Source organism: Lathamus discolor, chromosome 15 (assembly GCF_037157495.1).
Source record: "Lathamus discolor isolate bLatDis1 chromosome 15, bLatDis1.hap1, whole genome shotgun sequence".
NCBI classification, from domain to species: Eukaryota; Metazoa; Chordata; class Aves; order Psittaciformes; family Psittacidae; genus Lathamus; species Lathamus discolor.
In genome coordinates this window covers 5,522,838-5,550,542 of record NC_088898.1, presented here as the reverse complement: position 1 = coordinate 5,550,542, position 27,705 = coordinate 5,522,838, and the positions used below count along the sequence as shown (strand labels likewise).

At 47.2% G+C, this 27,705-nt stretch overlaps 2 protein-coding genes across 2 annotated transcripts; one reads left to right on the top strand and one right to left on the bottom strand.

Annotated features, from left to right (window-relative positions):
• Positions 1–14,869: 14,869 nt before the first annotated feature.
• Positions 14,870–19,822, top strand: LOC136022245 (torsin-1B-like). The gene is made up of 5 exons (XM_065695263.1): positions 14,870–15,091; positions 15,275–15,540; positions 16,760–16,935; positions 17,334–17,461; positions 17,827–19,822. Exons 1-5 carry the CDS (start codon positions 14,911–14,913, stop codon positions 18,102–18,104), a joined length of 1,029 nt encoding a protein of 342 aa, XP_065551335.1. The 5' UTR covers positions 14,870–14,910; the 3' UTR covers positions 18,105–19,822.
• Positions 19,823–22,298: 2,476 nt separating this feature from the next.
• Positions 22,299–27,592, bottom strand: LOC136022244 (torsin-1A-like). Its single transcript, XM_065695262.1, has 5 exons — positions 27,328–27,592; positions 26,803–27,068; positions 24,627–24,802; positions 24,408–24,535; positions 22,299–23,475 (listed from the first exon to the last, which is right to left on the bottom strand). Exons 1-5 carry the CDS (start codon positions 27,536–27,538, stop codon positions 23,225–23,227), a joined length of 1,032 nt encoding a protein of 343 aa, XP_065551334.1. The 5' UTR covers positions 27,539–27,592; the 3' UTR covers positions 22,299–23,224.
• Between the last annotated feature and the right edge of the window lie 113 nt (positions 27,593–27,705).

Sequence of the window (27,705 nt, the reverse complement as noted above, 5' to 3'; positions counted from 1 at the left end):
CAGTTTCAGGTTTTCTGAGTCACTTGTCAGCCCATAGCTATGCTCCAGCTGCATGTTAAAACTTTCCCTTTCTTTTCCCTGCAAGGGCTGACGCACGCCACTTCTGTCGGGCTTGCTTCTGCATCTCGGGAGCCAGGAAGAAGGTGGTCCAGGTCTCAGCTCTGACATTTATCTATAAACACACCCCTCCCAATGCTAAAACACCCTCCCCATAATCAGTCTGGAAAACAAGGAGTAATTTAACTGCATTGTTTTACCGCTCCCATTGCCTGGAAGTTTTTTTTACTGTGCTGCGCTGTTGTCTCAGTTATCCTCTTGCTAACAGCGATGGGAGCACTCACAGAGACTAAGCCAGGCTGCAGTCACATCCTGGGGCAGCGGAACTGGGTATAAGGAGAAGAGAATGAAGCTCACAGGCTCTTGCCTGGACGTCAGAGCAGGGATTACATACCCTGTGCAATGCAACACCTACTGCACTTGAGACTTAAACCAGTGCATGGTTCCCAAACCCACAGTGAGCAAACGGGAAGGAATATAGGACCATACAACCTCCCAGAGAGTGATCCCCTGACTTTATCAAGACCAGAATTTGGCTTGAATGATGCAAGGAAGTGGAGGAACATCTCCATGGTACTCTTGGGCTAATTACCCTTAGATTTCTTCCCTGCCTGAATGATCCATTAGCAGGGCTCTAGGAACCTTTGATTGCTCTCCTGATTTTAGGGTATATCCTCATGTCCATGATGTGTGCCCAGAAACCTGCTCCACCCCGTGTTTATGCAACCCCCCCGAGGAGATATGTGCTCATTACAAATATTTATAAAGCAGCAGAATGCATCTCTCCAGCACACCACGTTTCTGTTAACAGTGCCATCAACTCAGCCAAAGCTGAACAAGAAGCGGTCCCCCTTTAGCAGGAGAGAAGCTGGATCCAGGTGGAAAGGGCATAGGGACAGGAGGCTATGGGATGCTTTGGATACATTAGCAGGGCTAGAGGTGTCCCACAAGGAGAGTTAGGGAACAAAAAGGGGTAGGGAGCTGTGCTGCACTGAACCACACTGGGGGATGTTTGTGTGTGTTTGCTGGTAGAAGCAAGCTGCTGCTCTTGCACAGGAGCAGGGATTCGGGCTGTTGGGCACACTGTGGTTTCAAGGTAGCACATGCCTCTGTGGTAGCTAGAAATCAGCCGAGGTTCTCTGGTCTCACACACCCTGGTTCAGCCAGTCTTCAGAGGATGGAGATTAATTTAAGCTCTGAATCACAAGGTTTAATTCTCTTTCTTGCTAATTTGTTGTCATACATGACGGTAATGCTTGATTATTACATGCGTCAAGTCACTGTCCAAACTGTTAAAATTAAATTACTTCCTGGGGCAACAACTCTGTAATGAAACACGATTTAAATTAAGATTATGATGATAATAGTAATAATAATAACAATAACCTTTTTATGGGATCTCCTTCTCCTCTTGTTCATGTCACAGTGAGACATGCAGAGGGGTAGGAAGAACAGTTCTTGCTCAGCTTTGACTAGCATATTCCTCCTTCAATACAAGCCTGTAAAATCACCTCTTACTCAGCTTTACCACAGTCTCCTTTACTTTCATCTCTCTTCAAAGGAGATTCCTCCATGCTTTTGATTATCCCAGTCATACTTTCTTATTTCCCTCCAACACTGAAGCGAGCAGATGACCAGCACATGACTGCCGACTCCTTTCACCCTTTGCACTCCAAATGTCCTTCGGCCTCCTAATTGCTCATTTTTCTTTTAAATGCCACAAGTCCTCACTGCGGGGTCCAGGATGACTCCACACTGAGTTATTTAGTCCTCTGGAGGGGCTACTCCCAAGCTCAAGGAATTCCAGCTATGTTCTTACAGAAGACAGCCCTGGGACATGCACTCCACAGCCATCCAGGATAGATCTGGCTTGCTCATCTCTGTTCCTTCGGGGCCTTTCTGTATCCTCTCGCACAGTCTCCTCTCTGTCTGTGCTATTAGCATGGACTTCACATTGTTCTTTGTAGAGCACGTTTATTCTCCTGTTTTCAACTCATTCCAGCTCACTGTTGGCCACAGGGCTTCCAGCTCTCAAAAACACATTTTAACAATAGAAACTGAATCCTTGCATGCAGTCTTTTATTTTAGCAAAGCATATTTTTCTTCCTCTTAGATAAAATACCTCCTGAGAAAAAAGAACCGAATGCTTTCAGATCCTTTCCCGACCTTCTGTCCTTATTTAACATTGATGAATCTATATGGGAATGATGCTTTCCAGGTTGTTCAGAATAAGATGCAAGGCATAAATTAAGGGGTTCTCATAGGGCACTTCAGCTGGACACTGCAGAAGTGAAAGAATTAAATATCTGTCAGCTGCTCCTGCTTAAACAGAGGGAGACGTTTCTGAACACTGAGACCTAGTGACAACTGTTCACTGATCTGTTTTCAGTGCGAGTCTTGCATCTGGGGAAGAACAACCCCATGTACCAGTACAGGTTGGGGGTTGACCTGCTGGAAAGTAGTGAAGGGGAAAGGGACCTGGGGGTCCTGGTGGATAGGAGGATGACCATGAGCCAGCAATGTGCTCTTGTGGCCAAGAAGGCAAATGGCATCTTAGGGTGCATTAGAAAGGGAGTGGTTAGTAGGTCAAGAGAGGTTCTCCTCCCCCTCTACTCAGCCTTGGTGAGGCCGCATCTGGAATATTGCGTCCAGTTCTGGGCCCCTCTGTTCAAGAAGGACAGGGAATTGCTTGAAGGAGTCCAGCGCAGAGCCACAAAGATGATTAAGGGAGTGGAACATCTCCCTTATGAGGAGAGGCTGAGGGAGCTGGGTCTCTTTAGCTTGCAAAAGAGGAGACTGAGGGGTGACCTCCTCAATGTTTACAAATATGTGAAGGGTAGGTGTCAGGATGATGGAGCTAGGCTTTTTTCAGTGATATCCAGTGATAGGACAAGGGGCAATGGGTGTAAACTGGAACATAGGAAGTTCCACGTTAACATCAGGAAGAACTTCTTTACTGTAAGAGTGACAGAGCACTGGAACAGGCTGCCCAGGGGGGTTGTGGAGTCTCCTACACTGGAGATATTCAAGGCCCGCCTGGACAAGTTCCTGTGTGATGTACTGTAGGTTACCCTGCTCTTGCAGGGGGGTTGGACTAGATGATCTTTTTAGGTCCCTTCCAACCCTTGGGATTCTGTGATTCTGTGATTCTGTGACACTTGTCTCTCTGCAGGAAGACACAGACATGCCTCCTCCAGTGCACAGTGGCCGAACAAGCCAGAGCAAGGGGAGTGGGAAGGCCACTCCACGTGCTTGGTCATGCTCACCACGAAGGGATGAGCACAGAGCTGATGGCTGAAGCTTTTCTGTGAAACTGACCTGCCCAAGAGCTCTTCCATGTCTAATCTAGAGAACAACCAAAAGGAGCTCCTATACGGTGTGATGGTTTTCCCCTCCACTGCAGCACACAAGTCACTTGAGTAAGTGGATGTCAGTAAATGCCTGTTTGCAGTCACTCAAGTTCATGCTTCTAAGGTATAAGAAAGATCCTCCCCAAACTCTAAGTACACATAGGTAATATTCAGAGTTGCTCCTAGATTTGATTTTGTCTCTTTCAGTAACACAAACCAACCAACGCAGAAAGAAGCTAGAAAAAACCCAATATGACATCTTTATCAGCTGAACAGAGCAGTTCAGTGAATTCACTTTGCATCAAGCTAGTGTGGAGTTAGAGTTATACCCACAGTAGAGGAAGGAGCATGGGAAGGGCAGAGCTCTACCCTGAGTGTAAAGGACAAACACAGGCTGTAGAGAACATGATCCCCCCTGGAAAATGGGCCTGAGACTGTCCCCTCCAAAAGGCTGCTGCAACAGGAGCACCTCAGGACCTACAAAGCCAGTTTTATCCAGCTGGCTGCTTAAGTCCACTACTGTTTAGCAGAAATAGCTGCACAATAGCTTTTCGTCTCGGGGTTTCATTCTGCATTGGGGTCCTGGTGTAAGAGATGCTACCCTGGGTGATTTCTTGGCAGTTGTTCTCAGCACCAGAGGCAGAAGAAGCAGCACACAGGTCAGAGATGGACTGGAAAGCTCCTGACAGCAAGTCACCAAGGAGGAGGGATGCCTTGGCTGTCCCATGATGACAGCCTGATGTCCATCCACAGAAACAGACAGATCTGGCGCAGTTTCCAGGGAGCCTCCTCACTGTGGTATCCAGATAAACCACCTCATTTCTCCCTGCTCAGGAGACCTCACTGGTGCTGCCGAGGTTTCCTGGCTGCTGGTACCTGTTCTCTGGTTACAGATCCCCTCTGAGGCTCTCCAACAAGTACCAAGCCCAGCTGATAGCCTCCACAGCCCTCCCCAGGGAGCCGGATCTGGTCTGTCTGAACAAACGGAGAAGTTATTACAGCAGCAAATCATTGCTCTCTCCTGGTGAACATCCTTGATCTTCAACACCAACTGCTAAAGCTGATTAAAACCAGGCAGAGGTCTTTACTCAAGCCTGAGTTCGACACAGAGGAGCAGGAATAAGAAGCACCAGGCTGAATAGCTGCTTTGCAAGACTAATTTTAGTGACCTGTATTTATGGCTCTTCCCTAGGAGTTGGGGGAAGGAGGAGGGTGTTTAGTTTTATAAACCCCAAGCCACACACAGCCTCTGATTCTAGTCCAACCCAAAACCTACTGAGCACTTTTATATCCTCTTTCACCTAGGGGTCCCAAAGTGCTGGATGCTGATGTCTGCTTAGTAACACCACCACCTTATGTACTTTGGATGATGTACAAACCACTGGCCACATCAGAGCCTATGTCTGGAGCAAGGGCACAGCATTACTCATGCCCTATAATTCTCTCCCGCCATTGTAAGCACAGTGTTTTCTTATTTCATCAAGTTTAAGTTTCATCCCTTTCACACAGTTTTTATCCCTAAATTATTAGTTGCACCAGATTCAAGTTTTAAGACAGAATATGGGATAAAGTTTCCCTATTATTTCTTGTTCTCTCAAAGAGAGCTATTGCTACACACAGCAGACAGGCTCACGTGAGAGCTACTCCACTCCAGCTGCTTGCAAGCCAGCCTGGAGAACAAAACCAGGAAGCAGGTCCCAGACCCAGACTGGAGCCCAGTCAAAGCCAAACAGGAACAGTCTCCAGATTCAGATTCCGGGCTCAATTTTAAAAAGAAAGGGAAAAAAACCAAACCCAAAGGCAGGATTTAGGTGGGTGAAATCCAGCTCACACAGCATCCCCATCTTACCAGTGAGGAGCCTACAGCATGAGGATTCTCTTTCTTGCAAATCTGTTGTCACACAGGATGGTAACGCCTGATAATTACACGCATCAAGTCCACTGTGCAAACTGTTAGAAATGGATTACTTCCTGGGACAATAAGTTCCATAATGAAACAATTTAAATTAAGATGATGATAGTAACAATAATCCTTTTATGGGATCTCCTTCCTCTCTTGTTTGTGTCATGGAGAGACACGTGGGGGATTAGGATGATGTGACTTAGCCAGTGTTGCTCAGAGCTGGGTGACAGCACCTTGGCTTGACCCTTGGAGTCCAAATACTGTCCCCAGATCTAATCACTAAACCACAGAGGATGTGTGCACCAGGAGTGTTTAGTTTACAAGTCAAAACAGAGTCTGGCTGCCAGCATGCAAGTGCAACCCGATAGCCCATCCACTAGCTCCATCACTACCACTTCATGCATTATGCATCTCGATCTTGCACAACACAGGCCTTGAAATCAGAACCCAAAGGCAATTAGTCAGGAGCAGAGCCAGCTCTGCAGCAGCCAGGGGTGAAAAGGAGGGGCTGGTAAAACAGAGGTCCTGCACCCTGCTCTGCTGTCCTCCTGCAGTGCCTCTCTGCTGCCAGCCCAGGTGAATTTGCATGGTCCATAGGTGGTGGCTGCTTATTTGCATTTGGCTTTGGGTCATACCAATAGACCTTGAGCTGCTGCATCCTCTTCCTGTGCAACAGCAGACACCCAAGCCAGCACATCAAGCACCCACCTGAACCACAGCGTCCTCCCAGCACTGGTATTGGTAAACTCTTTAACAGCAATTTTCTCCAAGCTATTCCTTAACTTCTTCACTCCTGGCACCAAAAGCTACATGATCTTGGAGTATGTCCATACTAAGAAGGTCCAGTTTTGAAATGGTCACCTCTTAACATCACCCAGCTACAGATTAAAACACTGTTCTCCTCAAAGCCTGTCACTATGGCAGCCTTGGCATCTCCTGTTCATAAGAACGGGAACCTCTTATTTTGTCCAAAGCCAAAGGGCTGCCTCCCTCCATCCCTTCCCCCTCTGGAGCACACAGCAATCTGTGTGAAGGAGCAGAGCCAGTTTGGCTGCTGGGCGCTTCAATAATTCCTTGTGCTTGTTCTGAAGAAAGATCTCCATCCATCATTGCTTGACAGAGCTGGTATGACTGAAACATCAAAGGGGTTCCAGCACCAGGTCTCACGCTACAAGGAGCAGGGAAGTGCCCTGTCAGCGTGTCACCTTGCACTGCTCTATAAAACATCACCTCTCAAGGAAGTTCCCACAGGAGGCAAGAAATGTGAGACAGCAGCTTCCCTCACCCACACCAATGCTGGACATCAAGCATGGCTTTAAACACCTCCACTCCCCTACCTTTCACTCCTATCCCTACTGTATAACATGACCTGTGTAGCTCCACCTGCCAAAAACCACTTCATATCAGATTAAAACCCGTATTTCTGTCCCTCTGCAGGCTGTCAGCATTCACCACAGCCAAAGGGCATTGGCAGCATTGATCAACCTTGCTTGATTCTCAGCGGCCGTACATTGCTCTGGGAAGATGCAGGACCAGGTAAAGCTCTGCTCTGGACCACCACTGCTTCCAAACACTGCAAGGTCCTTAGGGCTGCTTATTCATTCTGCTTGTACAGCACACAGAGACTCTGGTCTTCTGCTGCAAAACAGGCTCAGGCAAAAGGGTTTTAAGGTTGGGCATCCGGATGGGAAACCCTTGCCTGTTATCATAGGGAGGAACCTCTCAATTGTCTTTTCTAGAGACAGCAACCAGAACAAAAAACCCTGCTGGTACATCAGGATTTTACAAGGGCTCAGGTGTGACCAAAGCGATTATTTCTCATGGGCAGATTTATGTTGACAGCTATGTGATGTTCCACTTCACCCAAATCCCAGGCTCGTCCATACCTTTCCTTGTTGGACTGTCCCTCTTCACACAGTAAAGCAGCACACACTGACCCAAAGGACTCAGATTTTGTAATTTAGACAAGGACTTTCATGTCTGCCCAAGGCAAATCATGGCTCAAGCTCTTGAGTAAAGATTTCAAAGACGGAACAGAATTGCTGAACCTTTTGCTCTGAACTACCATGTTAAGAAGAACTTTCATCCTCTGCAAACCTCAGCTTTCCTACCTGCAAGAGAAGGATGACAGTCTCTTGGCTCCCTGGGTGTTGCTAGGATTAGACAATGTTTGCTCAACATGAATGTAGAATTTGGTGTCTTGTGTTATTGCTACTGTCACATTACAGAAAGGTCAATGAACACATTCTAGTGAGTCAGAGCCTTTCCGCAGCATTAGTGTAGTCCTGAGAGCTTAGCCAGGCTCTGTATTTGGATAAAGCCCACCACAATCCCACCCTTGAAAGATCCCAATGTACGTCAGAGTGGCAGCTCTTTCCTGTCACTGCCTCATCTCTATGTTTAGGATAAGGAGCACTTGGAAGATGATGCTGAAATTTAAGCAGGGAAAGAAAACAAACGCAAACCACACGTACAGGGGAAAGGGAAAAAAAGGGGTAAAAATAAACCAAAGTTCACTCAGAAAAAACTGTGGGCATTAAAGAGTGTCCAAGAGAGTCAGAAGCAGGGAGAAAAGATACGTGTTTAGGTAGAAATTAAACTGAATGTAAGGAAAAATGAGTCTCCCACTTACTCTCCAATTAGAAACCTTCAGTGAGAACCTTTTGGCAGCCCTGCAGCCCATGTAAAGCAGCAGTCATGTTCCCAAGCCTCTTTCATAAAGCACTTCGAAATATTGTTATTTATATAGCAATATATAAATATTGTTCTTATACATTCTCTAACAAAAGTACAGGCTTTTTCTGGGAAAAGCATTGATTCATTGACCCTAAAATTCATACCTAGAAACCTCTTGCACTCCATGAACTCATGGCAGGGCTGCAACACCCATTCCTAGCACCCTGTCCTGTGGCTGGAGACGCGATGTGTCTTGGCTCACCAGCAAAGTGTGAGGTATGCTGCCTCGTGATCAGAAAGCCACACTAACCAGCCATATCCCGAATTCGCCAGGCTTTCTGTCACGGAGTTGCAAACCCAGAGTCTTCAGAATGCTGACTTGAACCCAAAAGTGTACAAATCAAACTGCGGGTGGGTGACAGAAGATTTCAACACACCAAAAGCAGAGCAAGGCCAGCAAAGCTCTCATCTGGGACCTCCTTCTATCCTCATGCATGACCTGAATTACTCCTCTGCGTCTCTTATCTCTCCCTTTGCAGCACACCCACCCCATCTCCACTACTTCCCCTATCGCGATAGCTTCAGCAGTCCAAATTACTCACTGCAAACACCCCAGATCCTTCAGCTCATACCACTGCTCCCCAAATCCCTATTTTCCCTCTTTCTGTAAGCCCTCCCATGTCCTCACATCTCCTACACCCTCACCTTCCCATCACACCCCTTCCACCACTGATCAACACCATAAAGCACAGATACCCCAAACCAACAATGCACATTGAACGCTCTTTTAGAGTTCTTCTCTACTACAAACTTCCAGTACCTTCAGGTTGTGGCAGCTGATTCAAGATGACCCACTGCTGGCTGACCACCATTACCCCTTAAGCTGGTCAGGAGGGCAGTGTGAATACACGACAGGATGCCAATCCCATGCCCAGCACACAGGAGGGTGTTGAGATGGAAGAACAAAGTGCTCATCAGCACAACAGGCAACAAGATGTTGCACTGTGGACTGTGTATTGCAAGGTCTGTGTTCCACTTGGAGCTTTCAGACAGCTGTTCAAGGAAATTCCCATCAATGTCAGCTTCACCACTGCTATTAGACATCTCATCCATGTCTGAGCCCAGCTTGAACCCATTTAACTTGTAAGGGATAATGAGATAACAGCATGACATGTTGCAGCTGAAGGTTATTTAAACACCCATCTGGTACCTGTTATGCAGCATACATCCTATTGTTGTATAGGAAATATATGCCACCTCCCTCCCACATGGAAAGGGGAAGATGTATAGATGTGTCCCATGCTACCCCTTCTTTTTGCATTGATAAAGTATTTCTTCTTCTCTGTGTTGTTTCTAGCATATTACTTTGTATTTCCTATCTGTGTTTGGGGAGATGCACTCCCTTCCGGGCTGGTGGGACCTTGTGAAAGGACACAAGACCACAATGAAAAATTTACTAGGGACATCTCATCGTGTCCTTCACACATCAGTCAGAAGAGGCTCTAGGCTATCCAGGTTTGAAAGTGTGGACCATAAACTGTGAAACTGATTCCTCCTTTGCAAGGCACAACTTGGCACTTACACTTTATTCCAGATATACTCAGGGGTGACAGTCCATTGCCGTGTTCAACGGACCATTCTCTGTTTCTACAGAGGAACAGTGAAATACCTGCTGAAGGCTGAGGTGAGCAATGCAACCTGCTTGCACCTTCAATCCAGATGTACAGACAAGAGGATCCGCAGATCCCAGCTAAAGAGCCTCAATTCTTTGTTCAAGCTCTTCGTCTTCTTTGTAGGATGACTTTGGCTGCCCTCAGTCCCCTGCTGAAATTGCCTCCGAGGCTCTTGCTCTCCATGAACCCTCAGCAGCCGTGCGGGCCGGGTTGCGTGGTGTCCCAAGAAGTGATGTGCCACAACACAGGGGATCAGTGTACTCCTCTCTTTTGTTTTTCTCAGGCACGACTCGGTTTTCTGTCCAAGTTGTTCTACCCTATAAATCCTGGACTAAAACCTTTGTCTGACACCCCATCTAGCGCTCAGCACAGACAAATGCAGAGGAGCGGTGCCGCAAGGAAATAGCTGACTGGTAAATTCCCAGCATTTCTTCAGTGGTATTAAACCCCCTTTGTAAAACTCTCATTTGAGTTTTCCCCAGAGGGCTCTGACAGAGTCCAGGGAACACAGAAACCTTCCTATGCCGCTGCCATTTCCTTCCTGTGGCCTCTATGTCAGGGACTGTAGTGACAGGACAAGGGGTAACGGGTTAAAACTTAAACAGGGGAAGTTTAGATTGGATATAAGGAGGAAATTCTTTCCTGTTAGGGTGGTGAGGCACTGGAATGGGTTGCCCAGGGAGGTTGTGAGTGCTCCATCCCTGGCGGTGTTCAAGGCCAGGTTGGATGAAGCCTTGGGTGGGATGCTTTAGTGTGAGGTATCCCTGCCCATGGCAGGGCGGGTGGAACTGGATGATCTTGAGGTCCTTTCCAACCCTAGCTATTCTATGATTCTATGGAATCAACGGAGAGGTTGCAATTGGAAAGCCCAGCAGGCTTTGTGCTCCTCTGGGGTTAGCTCCTTGGCAGCCAGCTCTGGGGCTTTGAGACACCTCTGAGCCATGCGGGAAAACTACCTTGGAATAAAGAGCCAAGAGTCTGAGCTGTGCCTGCCTCAAGACTCAGTGGCAGCTGACAGTGAGGACTCTCAAAACAGGGAACAATGAGGCTTCCGAGTGCTGGGTGATCAGTGGCACAGGGCACTTGTTTCACGAGAGATGTCAAATCTTGAGCATGTATTTTGAATGCTAAACAAAGCTGCTCAGTGTTCATCCAATACTTCAAAGTGCTTTTCCCATTTTTTTAATTGAAAAAAAGTGCTGAGAAAATGCAAGCTGTTTCAGGGTCTGTCTTTCCCCCTTTGCAAACACTCCTTTTTGGTGGTGGTGTTATCACCAGGTTGTCAGGACAAACTATCTGCTCTGAGAACTTGGGTTTAATAAAGCGCCTTTCTGACATGCTCAGTCCTGTGAGCTGCAGAGTTCCAGGCAGTGCTACAGAAATCTTTGGGCTCTGTGATGCTCAGTGCACAACCTACTTTAAACTAAGCCCAAGACAAGCATCCCTATATTCTTGGTTAATCGCCAGACCAATTAGTAGCTTGATTAAGATAAGGTTCCAATCCTGCTCCACTCAGAGCTGGGATTATTCTTATGAAACTCTCACTCTACCCATGCAGCAATACCCTGTCCACAATCCTGTCAGCTCTCAAGGAGCAGTGTGATAAGTCTGTTAACTCATTAACACCTCCAGCTTACAGGAGACTTGGCTTCCATCCTCTTCAGCAGCCCCAGGCCCCACGCTCTGGGAAGTTATTCTGCAGTTTCTGTTTTGCTTTCCTTTCCTGCCGAGCCAGGCTGGTTTTTACTTCCCACCATGCAGCTCCTGAATGCTGCTGTGTTCTTTCTTCTTGTGCCCACTTTGACGCCAGCTTTGGACCCTCTCAGCACTTCAGTCTTCATGGGGAGTGCTCCTGTTACTTGGCAGCTCCTGTCTCTTCACTCCTGGCTAAAGTGCAGTCTCCTGCAGTGCTGCAATTTGAAGGACACACTGAACTTCTCACGTTAAGGCAAGGGCACCTTGAGCCAAGTGATGGTCTTTCCCTGGGTGGTGAGGGCTTCCCTTTTAATGCCAGCCTCCTTTGGAGTGGTTATGGGAAGATCAGAGTTACTGTCCACAGTGGTTCTAGAAGGCAAAGATTGTATTAACCTAATTCTGCTTATCCCACAGGTGGTCATGTACCCCGCTTCTCATGGCAGTACTGGAGCATTTTCCTTGCTGGTGTCAGTCTCTATGGCCAGAAGCAGGCTGTCCTGCTTTTGGCTGGGCTAGAGTTAATTTTCTTCCTGGTAGCTGGTACAGTGCTGGTTTTGGATTTAGGATGAGAACAATGTTGATAACACACTGATGTTTTAGCTGTTGCTAAGTAGTGTTTATACGAAGTCAAGGACTTCTAAGCTTCTCATGCTACCCTGCAAGCAGGAAGGCTGGAGGGGCACAAAAAGTTGGGAGGGAACACAGCAAGGACAGCTGACCTGAACAAGCCAAAGGGATATTCCAAACCACAGAACATCATAGAATCTGTTAGGTAGGAAAAAAACCCTTTAAGGTCATGGAGTGCAGTCATTAACGCTGCCAAGTACACTAATAAATCATGTCCCTAAATGCAGCATAAGCCTGCTCGGCCAATGGTACATGGGCTTGAACGATTCCCAGCTTGGATCAAAGGCATCTCAAGCAGTGTTTTGTGGTTTCTCCATCATCCTCACTATCTTTCTGTGCCTGTCTTTGCTTTACAGAATTATCTGGCCCTCTTATACCAGGCAAAATGATCCTGCTGGTCATGCTCATTATATAAACTGGGTGAAAAGCTGGTTGAGGGCAGCTGCTCAGGAACTTCCTGGGCATCAGCTGGTGAGTGGTGAGCAACTGCATTGTGCATCACTTCTTTTGTATATTCTAATTCTTTAATTATTACCATTATTGTTGTTATTTTCTTCCTTTTCTGTCCTATTCAACTGTCTTTATCTCAGCCCATGAGTTTTGATTCTCTCCCACACCCTGCTGCAGGAGGGACACTGAGTGGTGTGTGCTGCTTAGTTACTGGCTGGGGTTAAACCACGACACAGGCAAAATTCTGGAGGTGAGTTCAAGGCTAAGAGCTAACGAAATAATCCCACAGCTTCTTGAGATGGACACACAGTGATATCCCACAGCCTGGGTGGTGGTTGCCTGTAATACATGTTAAATGAGTAGCAATTAGCGGTAAGTCTAGATTCAAACCATGCTGCTTCACTTCCTGAGACAAGCAGGCTGGCAGTCCTCAGTGACTGGGGAAGAAAGGGCTGTTTCACCCTGCCTGCAGGGAGCTGCTGCATGGTCTGAAAAAGAGCTTACAAAACCTTTAACCATAAACTCCTGATCCGGGCACTTGGAATCTCTCTTCCCTTTGTCATAGGATTACAAATACTGCTTCATTTCAGAGCTGGGACACAGAGCTCAAAACAAATCCTCAGCTGTTGGTACCTGTGTGCCTCCAGGTACTTCAGTATGACACCTCCTACCTGCTCTGAATCCAGCTGCTTACAAACAGGCTGCTTTCTAGTAATTTAGCCACTGAAACAGCAATTGTGGTACTTCTTACAGAGAACTCAATGCAGCAATAGAAGCACACTTTTCTATACATGTGAGGTATGCTAGATGGCACATAAAACCCTCCAGTAAACCAGAAGGTAGCACATGCAGTGAACAAGTCTCTGCAGACACAGTAGGTCTCATCCCAGCACCTTACAGAGAGCAGCAGCCACAAGACCACTGGGACTCCTGCCTATCTCATACAAACTGCTTGGTTTCCATAAATCCCACCAAGGGTCTGATTCATGGGTCTGTTCCTCGCTTGGATTCTCTGCCAATTCACAATCTTGTCACGGCCAGAGGGCAGCAAACAGTTGTTTTCCCTGATGGCCATTGAGCTGCAATCAAACACAAAGGGAGTAATAATATGGTATTTTCTAACCCCTTTTTCCTTCAGTAGCTGGAGCAAGAAGTCTCTGGCCAGCACCTCTCTACCCAGGTAATTCTGAGAGCTCTGAGTGCAAATAGGTACTCAAACAGGGCACGAAACTCCAGATACCAATGGGGACAGAGGAGGAGGAGGCTCATGCTTGTGGCACAGGATCAGGAGTGCCATTTGCTCCAGTGCCTCACAGGACACAGGCAGGGTGGAGGGAAGGGACACACACACACACAGGATGGGGCCTGTGTGGCTTTAAGTGGGGTCACAGGGACATGGCTTGGCTCAGTCTGAGGGGAGCAAGGGAGCCCAGCTCACCCTGAGGAGGTGCAGGCGGTGAGGAGGGCATGAGACTCCTCCGCATCACTGCCTGAGGCTGCTGATGCTGTCACACAGAACCAACCGGGATAGCCCTGCTGCAGCACCTCAATGTCTCTCCTGCAGTGAGGGACCCAGAGCTGAACACAGGATTCAAGGTGCAGCCTCACCAGTGCCCAGCGCAGGGGCACAACCACTGTCCTGGTCCTGCTGCCGCACTGGTGCTGAGCCGGGCCAGGATGCTGCTGGCTTCTTGGCTGCCTGGGCACAAACTGGCTCATGTTCAGCTGCTGTTGACCAACACTCCCAGGTGCTTTTCCCTCGAGCAGTTTTCCAGGTACTCTTTCCCAAACCTGGAGCGTTCCATGGGGTCGTTGTGACCCAGGTGCAGGACCCGGCACTTTGCCTTGTTGAACTTCATAGAACTGGCCTCAGCCCATCCATCCAGCCTGTCCAGATCCCTCCGTAGAGCTTCCTGTCCTACAGCAGACCAACACTGCCACCAACTCTGGTGTCACCTGCAGACTTACTGAGGGTGCACTCGATCCTCTCATCCACATCACCAGTGAAGACACCAAACAACACTGGCCCCAGTACCCAGCCCGGAGGGACCCCACTGGTGACCAACTAGATGTGACACCGTTCGCCACCACTCTTTGGGCTCTGCCACCCAGCCAGTTTACCCACACACCTACCCAGGCCATGAGCAGCCAGTTTCGTCCAAAGCTTTATTAATAAAGTCCAAATAGGCGATGTCCACAGCCTCTCCCCCATCAGCCAGGCGGCCCCCTTGCCATAGAATGAAATCAGGCTACTCGGGAGAAGAGACCACCACGTCCCCTCTCCATCCTCCCGTGAGGTGTCAGACTGTCAAGGTCCCCCCGGAGCCTGCTGTCAGGGTCACTCCCGTCCCGTCCCTCACAGTCAGGGCAGCAAGCGCCGCCCGTGCCCATCACAAAGATGGCGGCGGCGGCTACGGGCAGGGCGGGGATTCCCCCCCCACCCACAGCGGGCGGCGCTGCGGCAGGGCGCGGAGCCGCCATGCTGCGGGTGCTGGGGCTGCTGGCGCTGCTGCTGCCGGCGCTGGCGGCGCTGGAGCCGCTCAGCGTGGGGCTGGCCATCGGCGTCGCCTCGGCGCTCACCGGGTACCTGTCCCACCCCCGGTTCTACTGCAACTACGTGGAGTGCTGCCCCAGCGCCGGCCGGCGCCTCAACGCTACCGGTACGGCGGGGCCGGGGCGGGGGGGGACGGGACGACACCACGCTGGGCTTCGTAGCCCTGGCAGTGGCCGTGCCGGGCTGAGCCCCGTGCCCCGCAATGGCCCTGCTGAGCTCGCCCGGTGTGCGGCCAGTGGCCGGCTCCCGTCGGTGGCCAGGCGATGCTGAGCTCTCGCTCTCCCCTCAGCGCTGAAGCTGCAGCTGGACACGAAGCTCTTCGGGCAGCACTTGGCCAAGGAGGTGGTGCTGAAGGCAGTGATGGGCTTCAGCAACAACCCCAGCCCCAAGAAGCCGCTGATGCTGTCACTCCATGGCTGGGCCGGCACCGGCAAGAACTTCCTCAGCCAGATCCTGGCGGAGCACGTCCACCCTGCCGGCCTGCGCAGCAAGTTCGTCCATCTCTTCCTGGCCACCCTGCACTTCCCTCACCACGACCAAGTCAAGACCTATAAGGTGAGGAGGGACACAAGGTGATCCTGTTAGCTTGTCTCTAAAGGTTGTGCTGCGTTATGACCCCCAGACACCTGGCAGCTGGAGCTGGGTATTTCCAAAGCTGATGCTTAGGAGCAGTGGACGGGGAAATCCCTGCAGGAAGTGAAAGGCAACAAAATACCAGGGAATCTAAAGTGAGAGCAGTTTCCTAGTGCTGCCCTGTTGCTAATGCCATCTGCTGATTTCTGCTGTGCTTCCTGTTAGGAAAGAATCCTGCCTGGCTGGGATCAAGGTAACTTTGTCCACAGCAGCCCCCACAGAGCCGTGTTTTGTGTTTGTGGCTCAAACAGTGTTGATAACAGAGCCGTGTTTTGGCTGTTATGGAATGGTGCTTGCACAGCCTCAAAGCTTGCTTTGTTCCTCCACTCAAAGTGAGCAAGCTGGGGTGTGCAAGAGATTGGGAAGGGGACGCTGCCATGACAACTTATCCCAGTCAGCCAAAGGGTCATTCCATACCATATGCTGTCACGCTCAGCAATCAGAACTGGAATAGAAGAAGGAAGAAGTGAGGGATGTTGGCTCTAACACTGGCTGGGCACTGGTCTGCATGTGTCAGGGGTGTGATTCCCTTTGCTAGTCTTTTTCTTCCTTCCATCACCTATCAAACTGTATTTACCTTGACCCATTATTTTCTCACTTCTGTTCTTTGTCCTCTCTTCCCCATCCTGCTGGGGTGCTTGGCTGCTGCTGGGTCAACCCACCACACATTGTGCAATGGGAAACTGTAGCCTGCAGAGACATTTTTTAAGCCACTTCATTCCTTGATATTGGAGAACTCCAATCTTCATGTTTTAATGCTTGAAGGTACCTAGAAGTGATGTACTGCTGAGTAGGGTTTCTGTATGAAAGACAAAGCAGTGATTTAAAACAAACAAAAAGAAGCTTTCTCGTCACAAGACTTCCCATCTAATCCTGGGTTTTGTATCTTTCCATACATTAAGCAGAAAGAATTAGAAAGTCTTTCCTCTATGAGCAGGAAAAGAACTCATTTAAAAGCAGTGTTGGATGTCAAAGGGATCAGTCACAGAGTTTATGGTCCTCTCTTCAGGAAAAAGTATAACCGGTGAGCATGGGTTGCTGACATTTGAAAGCATGTCCCTAGTGCCTGTCACATACAAGCAACTCACAGTACATCTGGAAGAGGCCTCATTTTTCAGTGTTTTTCAATCTCTTCTTCCAGGAACAACTGCAGAACTGGATTCGGGGCAATGTCAGTGCCTGTCCACACTCTGTCTTCATTTTTGATGAGATGGACAAAATGCATCCAGGTCTCATCGATGCCATCAAGCCATTCTTAGACTATTACGAGCAGGTTGATGGGGTGTCCTACAGGAAGGCTATCTTCATCTTCCTCAGGTCTGTAGCACCTATACAGTCATTTTGAGATCCTGAGCTAAATCTGTGTTTATGGTGATAAAGATGCTCCCATGGGACCTCATTCAAAGAACAGCAAAAGAACCACTCTGGGGTGAAGACCCTCTCTGTGAAGACATAGGGGAGCACTATGAGCATGGCCTGTGACTACAGTGAAGCAGGTCTGATGCCATGCAGCAGACCACTGCACATGCAGAGCTCATGAGCTGGGCCCAGAGCACAGATCATATGAGAATTCACATTTTGGAGAGGTTCTCTTGGATAGGTGCACTCTTTCAGTGATTTGTTTGACATCAGGAAGATGAACAATGTGGGTAACCACCTGAAAAAGAAATGTTTCAGCGATGTCTGTACTCACCATGTTTTCCTTTTGTGAACAGCAATGCAGGTGGTGACTTAATTAATAAAGCAGCTCTTGACTTCTGGACAAGTGGAAAGCGCAGGGAAGAGATTCAGCTGAAAGACCTGGAGCCCATGTTATCTGTAGGAGTCTTCAATAACAAGAACAGTAAGTCATTGTCCCCAGAAAATGGGAAATTTGTTTTACTTGTAACACAGGGCTCATCTCTTGTGATCTGCAGCCTACCTTGACCCTGCCCTACTTCCTCTGGGCCCATCTTCCTACAGTGCTCTAGTCTTGCACCCTTTTGGCCCTTCACTCCAGTGAAGTGGCACAGAAGTTGCTCTGCATGCATGCTGAAGGGCAGCAGTGGCACTTGCAAGGTATAGTCAGTCTCATCCCCCCTGCTAATGGGCATCTTTTCTTCCTTAGGCAGTGGCTGAGACAAACTGAATTCAGTTTGCCCTGTGGATCCTCTCTTATGCAGGCTCAAGTTTAGAGAAACTCCCTCCTATGCTTCTTTTTCTCCCCAGGTGGACTGTGGCACAGCAGCCTCATTGACAGGAACCTCATTGACTACTTTGTCCCCTTCCTGCCCCTGGAGCACAAGCATGTGAAGATGTGCATCAGGGCTGAAATGATAGCCCGTGGCTATGCTGTTGATGAGAACATCGTTCAAGCAGTGGCTGATGAGATGACATTCTTCCCAAAAGAGCAGAAAATCTACTCTGATAAAGGCTGCAAGACTGTACAGGCCAAGCTGGATATTCATGAAGACATTGTGATGAGAGATACAAAAGCCAAGGGCTGAGTACCTGTCAGCACTCCAAAGCATTTCCAGAGCTTTTGGAAATCTATGATTTGCACTTAAGCTTTTTTACTGTTGCAGGGGTTTGGTGAAATACCAGAGTGCGCTGTGTGGGCTTTTTAACTTCGGTTGTATTTTGTGGTTTGTTCTTTTTTTAAACTTAACGTAGAATCACAGAAGGGTTTGGGTTGGTAGGGACCTTAAAGCTCATCCAGTTCCAACACCCTGCCACAAGCAGACACCTTCCACTAGACCAGGTTGCTCAAAGCCCTGTTCAACCTGGCACTGAATATCCCACTGTTCATCTCTGAACTGACTGGTATCCAGATGTTACCACCTTTAGTTTCCTTTTGATCTAGAGAAAATTTCCGAGTGTGTTACATACATAGCACTGGGTACAGTCTCTCCTGCTTTATTCTTCCAAGTGCTAGGATTATTAAGGATTTAATTCCTCTTTCCACTAAAACTAGATAAGGGCAAAGGAGAACAGAGAAATTCTCACAGGCAGTCATATTCCCTTCCTTGTACATTGTCTCAGTCACGGGCTAGTGAAATGAAGGAGTGTATGGTGTGTTTAGGACTATGAGAGTGTCTGAAAGGGTGAACACCTTGATGCATTTCAGGTGGATTGCTGCTTAGACAAAAAGAAATTGTAAAAGAAACTTTATATTCTTTAACTAAGGGAACCATATGAATTTGTGTGGTCTTCCTGAGCAGAGGTACCCATCTGAGGGATCCCACTGCTACAATGCCCTAGGCCAGCCTACTGTTCATAATCAGAAAAATTCATGAGGATCTGACTGCTACAGCTTGTCAGGTGAATCTGCATGTGGGCTTCTGGGGCTGAAGTCTGCAAGATCTTTAGTAGTCACTCCTAGCTGCACCTAGTAGTCCAGGAGTGGCTAATGCTGCTCTCACCCTGCTTGGAAGACACTTTCATGGCAGAACTTACTTTAAAATGTGTACTTTTATGCTGAAGTGCAAGCAACAGCAATAGAAGGCTCTTCCTGGAAAGCCACAGAGAAGAGAGTATGGGAAATGGGAGCAATCTACAATCCCATACTTCAGTAGGTAACTAAGTTTTATATAAGTTTTTAACGTTAAAGAATGACTGAGTGGAAGGGTGTGGAGTTAGGAAGCTTGGAAAGACTGAGTTAACCTACACCCACTGGTAAGGCTGAAGTTTAGAACTGTTGCAAGCTTTAACTCTTTCATCATCACTTGTGGATCAAGTATTGTAATACAAGACAGAAGTGCCTATCACTTGTTGATTGTAGTGTTGTTTTCTAAACAACTGATATGATGGATTGGGCTATTTTTGTGCTGCAGCATGTGTTCCCTCACTTGTACTTAAAACTCACTTTAAGATATGATGCAGAACTTAACAGTTCTCAATGCTATTATGTTAATTGAAATTACAATAGAGAGCTTAGCATTTACGCTAAGCATTACATTTAAAGTGTCAATTGCCTTTTACAACCCCAGGTGGAGTTTGTCAGATGTTGGCAAACTGCTCACACTGATGCAATCTCCAGAGCCAAAGCTAGGTAGCCATTAACCTTGGGACGTTGGACTCTTGGTTTTCATGGATCATGTTTTGCCTGTTAACTGACTCACATGCTGCATCCAGTTTCTGTTACTCCAAATACAAAATGTTTGTGCAATTTAAAAACATTAAGTATTGCTACTATATAGTTTGAATAAATCTTAAGTCACTTTTCTCTCTTGGTTTAATAGTTTTCAGCTAAAGTACTAGTTAATGCAGTTTTTCAACCAGCTGCACTGCAGCTTCCTATTAAGCTTCCTTAAAAATTTGTTTATAACAATAGATGAGCAGATAGCCTATTGATATGAAAACATTGACTCATCTGACAGCACAGTAAGAAATTCAGCAGTTAAATACAGCTCAGAAGAAACAAACCTATGAAAAAGCCTTGAAGTCTCTGCTTCATAGTTACTGACAGGTAACTCCTACCTGCCAGGCACTGCAGGACAAATATGACTCAGGTAGCTTATTTAACCATTCCTCCCCTCTGTGCTGCATCTGGGAAGATGGCATTCAAGCTGGCACTTCACCTCTCTAGCTGGCAAAGATATGATGGGAACTACAGGATAAGCATGGGCCAGAGCATCTGCCGCCTCTCTAGCACTGAAAGAGTCAGTGTGTAAATAACGGCCTAATTCAAGTGAGGTACAGCAGCTGGCAACAACTCACACCTCACTGAACAGTCTGTTGTTCATGCTGTTGCGAACCATGTGTTGTGCTGTAACGATGCACAAGGAGTGTACATGGGAAGCATAAGCTGCCTGGTTCATCAGGACTTTGCACTGTGACTGCTCCACTCTGTACACACGACAGCTTGGCCCAGGGCACCAGCAGATGAGTATCTAGGGCCAGGCTGCCCCTGTCAAGACAGCACTCACTACACTGCTGTATCTTAACCACAACCTCTCATTTTATGAGCACAGGAATGTTCCCTGCAGAAGAAGGTTGAATTAAAGCAGCAGTTACTTGGACTGTTCTTTGGTAAGAACAGAATTTATCTCAGTGGCTTCCTCAGTTGCTCTTGCCTGGCCAATGCACTGTTTCCCTAGGGATCAGACCTTTCCCCTACTTGACATTTTCCTCTTGTCTGATCCAGTTTCATGTGGCCTGTTCTCCTGGTTTCATCTGGGATAGAGTTATTTTTTTCTTAGTAACTGGTGTAGTGCTGTGGTTTGGATTTAGTCTGAGAACAATGCTGATAACACACTGATGTTTTAGTTGTTGCTAAGTAGTGCTTGCTCCATATCAAGGAGTCTCTCATGCTCTGCCAGTGAGAAGGTGCACAAGAACCCAGGAGGGAGCAGAGCCAGGACAGCTGGCCTGAACTAGCCAAAGGGATATGTCACGTCCAGCATATAAAAGTGGAGGGAGTTGGCTTGGAACCACTGATCACTCACTGCTCAGGGACTAGCTAGGCATCAATCGCTGAGCAATTGTACTGTGCATCACTTACTTCAGTTATGAAACTGTTCTTATTTCAACCTGTGGGGTTTACCTTGTTCCAATTCTTTTCCCCATCCCACCAGGGGTGGTAGTCAGTGAGCAGCAGTGTGGTACTTAGTTACCAGCTGGGATTAAACCATGACACCTATTAATAATGCCCAAAATTACCCAGTCACAGCAAGAAAGACAGAATAAGGACCTCAGCTTTGAAACCATACTATCTAAAGGGGAGGAATAACGACAGGATCATATCTGGGAGTGATTTCACGCACACAAATTTCATTTACTGAAATGGAGATGCTCCTAACCAGGTCTGCTGTCTTCAAGAATGGAAGAGAGATCAAAGACAGTCTCCACTATTCCAACATAATTCCTACATGCTCTAGAGTGAGCTTCAATCTACCCTAAACCATCTAGAACTATGATATAACAAAAATAATTGCTATCAATGAATGTCAGACGCTGGTATTGATGCTGCAATGGCACACAAAGCAGAACTAAGAATATTTAATGCTGAAAGAGCCACAATACTGCTTGGTTGAACCACTGTTTTTGATGGGAAGGTACCAGACAGTAATAAAAGTTTGTAATTTCCACATCTGCTTTTTTCTATTATTTGCTATAATCAGGACGTCAAAGAAATAGATAAATACCTAAGTTCAAAGCACTCATTTGCTGACAAATACCAGGACTGGTAATTTGCATATTACACAATTTCAGAGCAGAATTGGACAGTCGGAGTCTTTCTGGCCCCTTTTTTCCCCTTGCAGAGAAAACTTCAAGCTGCTGCCACTAAAAACGTGGGTGGCTTCAGTGAGAGCCTGCAGGGTGTTCAGCCAGGGGTACCACAGTGGGAGCAGGAGACAAGAAACAGGGCTTGAATTCATGTCTACAAGTTCATCCTTATGATACTGCTGAGCACACATACACCTAAAAAGTCTGCATCTACAAAACACCTGCAAATGTAATTAGTACCAATGGTCTAGAAGTGCAGTTTCCACTCAAAAATTTCCTGTTTAACCAGGTAGCAAAGAGTCACATCTCCTCCTCATATCTATTCCCTTTGAACTCAAGAAAGGACATACCTATATTCACGAACAGCTGAACACATCAGCCCGAAACATAGCATGCTCTTCCTCAACAAGTAAGTTTGTGCAAAATCAACACAAACTGCTCAATGCAAAGGACACCAGAAGGTAGCTAAGAAATACACGTATGATGAGAGAAGTTTATTTTGAATAGAAACTGGCATGAAAACAAAAAAGTCTCTGCAGTGCTCACACTCAGAAACAAGTCTGACACTCCCTGCAGTTAAGTTCAGTTGACACATTTCAATTTTGGTTTTGGATCTGTCTTCATCCCTGCCTCAAAGGCACACAGTATTGCAAGGAAGATGAAAAAGGCAAAACCGTGCTAGCTGTCCCCCAAATTCTACATGTAGGTGAAGAAACCTCTTTTCCATTTCCTTCATGTAAAATTTCACCTGTACATGTTTCCTGTTAAGATACACCCTTTTCATGCAGCTGACTCACCAGTCAGAAAGCAAACCTGAGCTCACCCTTGGGCAAGCATGCTGTGAACAACATTATAGATCAAAAAGTAACCAAAACCAGGAACCAACTACACTGATGTGGCAGTCCAGGATTTTAACTTACTTCCTTGTAATATTAAATCCACCCTCAGAACACTATTCACATGAAACAGGTTCATATGGTCGGTTTGACACACAGACATAGGAACTTTGATTAAAATTCTCAATATTGTCTAGAGATCATCCACATCAACCCAGAATCCAATTAAAATTAGGCCATAGTCTCATCCTTCTATAGGTGCCAACAGTCTGCAAATGGCTCTGACGACTGACACATGATCCAAGAGGCATCTTGAGCGCTGTCAGACACAGACTCCCGCATTTACAACACAGTTTGTTCTTACCTTGACAACACAAGGCTGATGTACCTGGGAGCCGTGACCAGTGACAGAATACCAATGCAGAGGCACTGCCACTTATTTACACACGAGGAAAGAAGTAATGTTCCTTTCGTTAAAAAAGTGCTTAAAAATGAAATGTCCCAGGTTCTCCACATTGTAATTAAGTTAAATTTGCTTCTTCACAGGTTGTAGCAATAAAGTGTTAGAAGTCATAGTAATAATCCAGCTTTGCATCCACAGTTTTACAGCCTTTATCTGAGTAAATTCTCTCCTCTCTGGGGAAGTAGGTCATCTCGTCCGCTATTCTGCTTAGAATGTCTTCATCCACAGCATAGCCACGGGATTTAATCTCAACCCTGATACACATTTTCACATGTTTGTATTCCAGAGGCAGGAAGGGAACAAAGTAGTCAATGAGATTTCTATCAATCAAGGTGCTGTGCCAAAATCCACCTACAAAGGGAAAGAGAAAGGAGTTGTTACTACTCCTCTAATTACACATTACCATGAGTTGCATGGGAACAAAAGGTGTATCACAACCCTCTGCTACATACCAGAAACAATTCACCTGTGGTTTTAGGGCCCTATAATGTACAAGTAAGTCCAAATACAAGCTCATTCTCATGGTAAGCTCTGCATAAAGTTTTGGTGATACATATAAATGTGGTCCATTGGAACTGAATGAATTAATTCTAATGGAATGCCTTTAAGCCCTGCTCCCCAGTGCTAGCCTCATATGTTATCCTCTCTCACCTAGAGAAGAACTTATTTTCTATCTCTTATCAGCTCTCCCAGACAAGCTTTCTTGATCCCTTTTTTGAGCGTGCATTTAACTTTTTAAAAAAGTTAGCTTCCAAAGCTAATTTTAGAGCATAATTATGTTAAAACCCCCTTTTTACCAGAAGTCCTGTGCAAGGAAACTTAGGAAGCACTGGACTGCCCACAGCAGGGCTGACATGTCAGCTTGCTACTCCTAAATAGCTGCCAGAAGGCTTTTAACAGACTAAGCAAGACAAGCTAAGTGGGTTGGTGGTCAAGGAAGTGGCTTCCCCGTAATAAAGTATTTTATAGGTTACAGATTTATCAGCCCTAGCTTTACTGTCAGGATTTCTCTTTGCTTTCCCTTTAGCCCCCAAAATACACAGCATAGACTTCCCTCAACATATAAAAATCAAACAGACAGCAAACATTCCGGTAGCCAAGGTGTACACAGAGCTTCATGTCATCTCAAGAGCTGACTGTAGGCCCCAAAACTGCATTATGGCTCCCTGCTAGCCAAAAACTGGAGGCCACATCAAGTAGAAACCATAGCTGTAAAAATACAGCTAAATGAAGCCCATCCCTTTTGTTTCTATCACTTTCAAAGCAATCCCTGTTTTACTCACTATTTTTGTTATTGAAGACGGACACAGACAGCGCATTCTGGATATCTGAGAGCTGTATATCTTCCCTTGTCCTCCCGTTTCTCCAGAAATCTAGTGCCACCTCTGTTATTTTTTCAGCTCCTGCATTGCTAAGTGAAGAGAAAACAAAGACTGTAGCTGGAGGTAGCTTTAAAAGGCATCAAGTGTACAGTACAGCAAACCTGAGAAGCTACTTCATACCTGAGGAATATGAAGATGGCTTGCCGATAAGACACCCCATCCAAAAGCTCATAGTAGTCCAGGAATGGCTTGATGGAGTCAATGAGTCCTGCATGCATTTTATCCATTTCATCAAATATGAAGAGTGATCTAGGACAGATGCTCACATTTCCCCGAATCCACGACTGCAACTGGTCCTGTGAGGCACGAAAATGAAAGATGCTGAAAGAGTTTGTGTTGAAAAGATAGAAAATAGCACTTCTGAATATTGACCTTTGTCCTGAGTGATTTCAATTGTGTCATTTTAACAGCTTTGGCTTCTTGACTAAAACATGGTTAAAAACTATAAATAAAACTTTGAACAAAATCTATGCTGGTTCTGAAAAACTTTAAGACACCAAGAGATGGGATGGGACAAGCAAGAAATCTCATTGTGACATAAAACATAGCAAAAATTAAACTGCACAGTAGGACACAGGATGGGCACCACCGAGGAACAGCAACATAAAGCAAAGCCCTGACAAGTAAGGTGATTACTTTTGTCAGCACTTTGATCTAAACATCCTTAGGTGTCAAAGCTATGAGCAATGTTGAATTTGCTACCTGAACAGCACCAGTGAGAAACTGCAGCTGCAGTCCCTGGCAGAAGTAGAAATTCTCAGCCCTGTGTTTTAATCATTCAGAAGTTTAAATGAAGACAGTTATGAGCCCTTCTTAAAACACAATACTGCTAATGCTTTCTTGTATTTGGAGATTCTCTCACTTAAGTGTTACATTTAAGGTCAACAATGAAGTAACTGGAGAAACAAATAAACAACACCCCCCACCCCCACCCACCCACCAAAACCAAACCCAAAGGGTTGATCTGCTGGCAGATGAAGGAGAACTGCTCTGACCATTTACAACGATTCATCATTTTTTTTATATTCACTGTTTACTCAGTCTCTGAACGGCAGAGGCAGCACAGGAAGGTGCCATTGGGTGTACTGTGGATAAGAACCAGTAATTCTCCCTACTGCCTTGGGCAGCAAGATTCCCAAGTGTATTCACCTTGAACGAAAAGCAGAAAAGGATCCATTTTGTTTTAAAACCGCTCAGTTGCAAGAAGCTGTAAAAAAAGAGGAAATGGGTATTTCCTCCATTTAGAAACCAGGTTTGTAGACAATCCTGTTCTCATTTTTAACATACACAAACCAAATAGGAACATTCAATACTACAAAAGACAGTGGTACTCATTCAAACTCTGCTGTTAACAAAGTTAGAACACGCCCCCCCCCCCCCCCCCCCCCCCCGCCGAAAACATGCATCTCAGCCACCACCATTGCACATGATAGCAGCGTTCCAGTATTTGAAGGGGGCCTATAAGGATGCTAGGGATGGACTCTTCATTAGGGACTGCAGTAAGAGGACAAGGGGTAACAGGTTCAAACTTAAACAGGGGAAGTTTAAGTTGGATATAAGGAAGAAGTTCTTTACTGTGAGGGTGGTGAGGCACTGGAATGGGTTGCCAAGGGAGGTTGAGTGCTCCATCCCTGGCAGTGTTCAAGGCCAGGCTGGACAGAGCCTTGGGTGCCATGGTTCAGTGTGAGGTGTCCCTGCCCATGGCAGCGGGGTTGAACTGGATGATCTTAAGGTCCTTTCCAACCCAAACCATTCTATGACATCCACCTGCCTACACAGCTGCCCTGACACTTACAAACTGACAGAACCATTCGAAATACATTCTGTACGTTTCTGACAACAGAATACTTTGCCGGTTTTGTTTTACACCTGGGAAATGGATGCACAGAAAAACTAAATGAAACTGCTCAGCATGCAGCAAAGCTGGAAAGCACAACCATGCCTCAGAGAGCAAGCTCCACCTGACACACCTGGAGTCACCATATCACCTAACCATGGAGACCTGCTGAACCACACTCATCTGATGTCAGTCACATCTCTAACCAAAGTATAGCGTGAAAATTAAGAGAGGCTCAAAACATACAAAAACCCTTCGCGTTCACAGGAAAATCAGTCCTGATGGATGGTAGGATTTACTCAGTTCTGTACAGAAGATTCCAAGACGAGCACAAGCCACAACTTACTGCATAAAACAGCATCTACGTTTCTAGTGCTGCTCACGCCACAGCATTTATAATTCAATACAGCAGCCACTGCAGCAGAGCTATGCCCCATGGGTTCCACAGCACCCTCTTACCTTGTAGAGATTGATGCTGTGAGCATGAGGAAAGTGTAAAGTTGCCACGAACTGATGGACGTATTTACTCTGCAGACCTCTTTTATAAATGCTTTCGGCGACTATCTTACTGACAAAGTTCTTCCCTGTTCCAGTCCACCCGTGCAAGGAAAGGGCAAGAGGTTTTTTGGCATTGCTGTTGCTCAAGAAGCCCTTCACGGCCTTCACAATCACCTTGCTGACCAGGTGCTGCCCGAACAGCTTCTTGTCCAGATTCTCCTGCAGAGCTGCATGGGGAGCACACACCGTCAGCAGCGAGGAGGCAGCGGGCTCCCCTCAGCTTCTGCCTCCGAGGAGGGTCCCGCACCCACCCGGCGGTGAAGCCTGCCAGCCCCGGGCAAAGGGCCGGCCGAGCTGGAGCCGCACGGGGAGGACACACGGGCGCTGCCTGGCTCCCGGGGGCTCTGCACCCCTCAGTGCCTTCCTCGTACCCCGCAATGGCCCCTCTCGCCCCCCAGCACCCCCCATCCCGGCCCGGCCCCGCACCGGCGGCGGCGCGCTGGTCGTGCTTCTGGAGGCAGCACTCCCTGAAGTAGCAGTAGAGCCGCGGGTAGGAGATGAAGCCGGTAAGGGCCGAGGCGGCAGCGCCCGCGATCGCCAGCCCCAGGCTGATGGGCTCCACGGCGCTCGCAGGCGTAAGGAGCGACAGCAGCACCAGAGCCAGGGCCGCCCTCAGCGAGCCCCGCCATAGCTTCATGACCGGCCCGGCCCCAACGCCGGGCTCCGCAGCCGCTTCCGCTCCGCAACGCCGCTTCCGCCGCCGCCGCCATGTTGGGTGCGGGCAGAGGCGGGGCCGACGCTGAGGGCGGCGGCCATATTGGCCGCGCTAACCGTAGTTAGCTAAATGGCGGCCTCGTGTGGTAA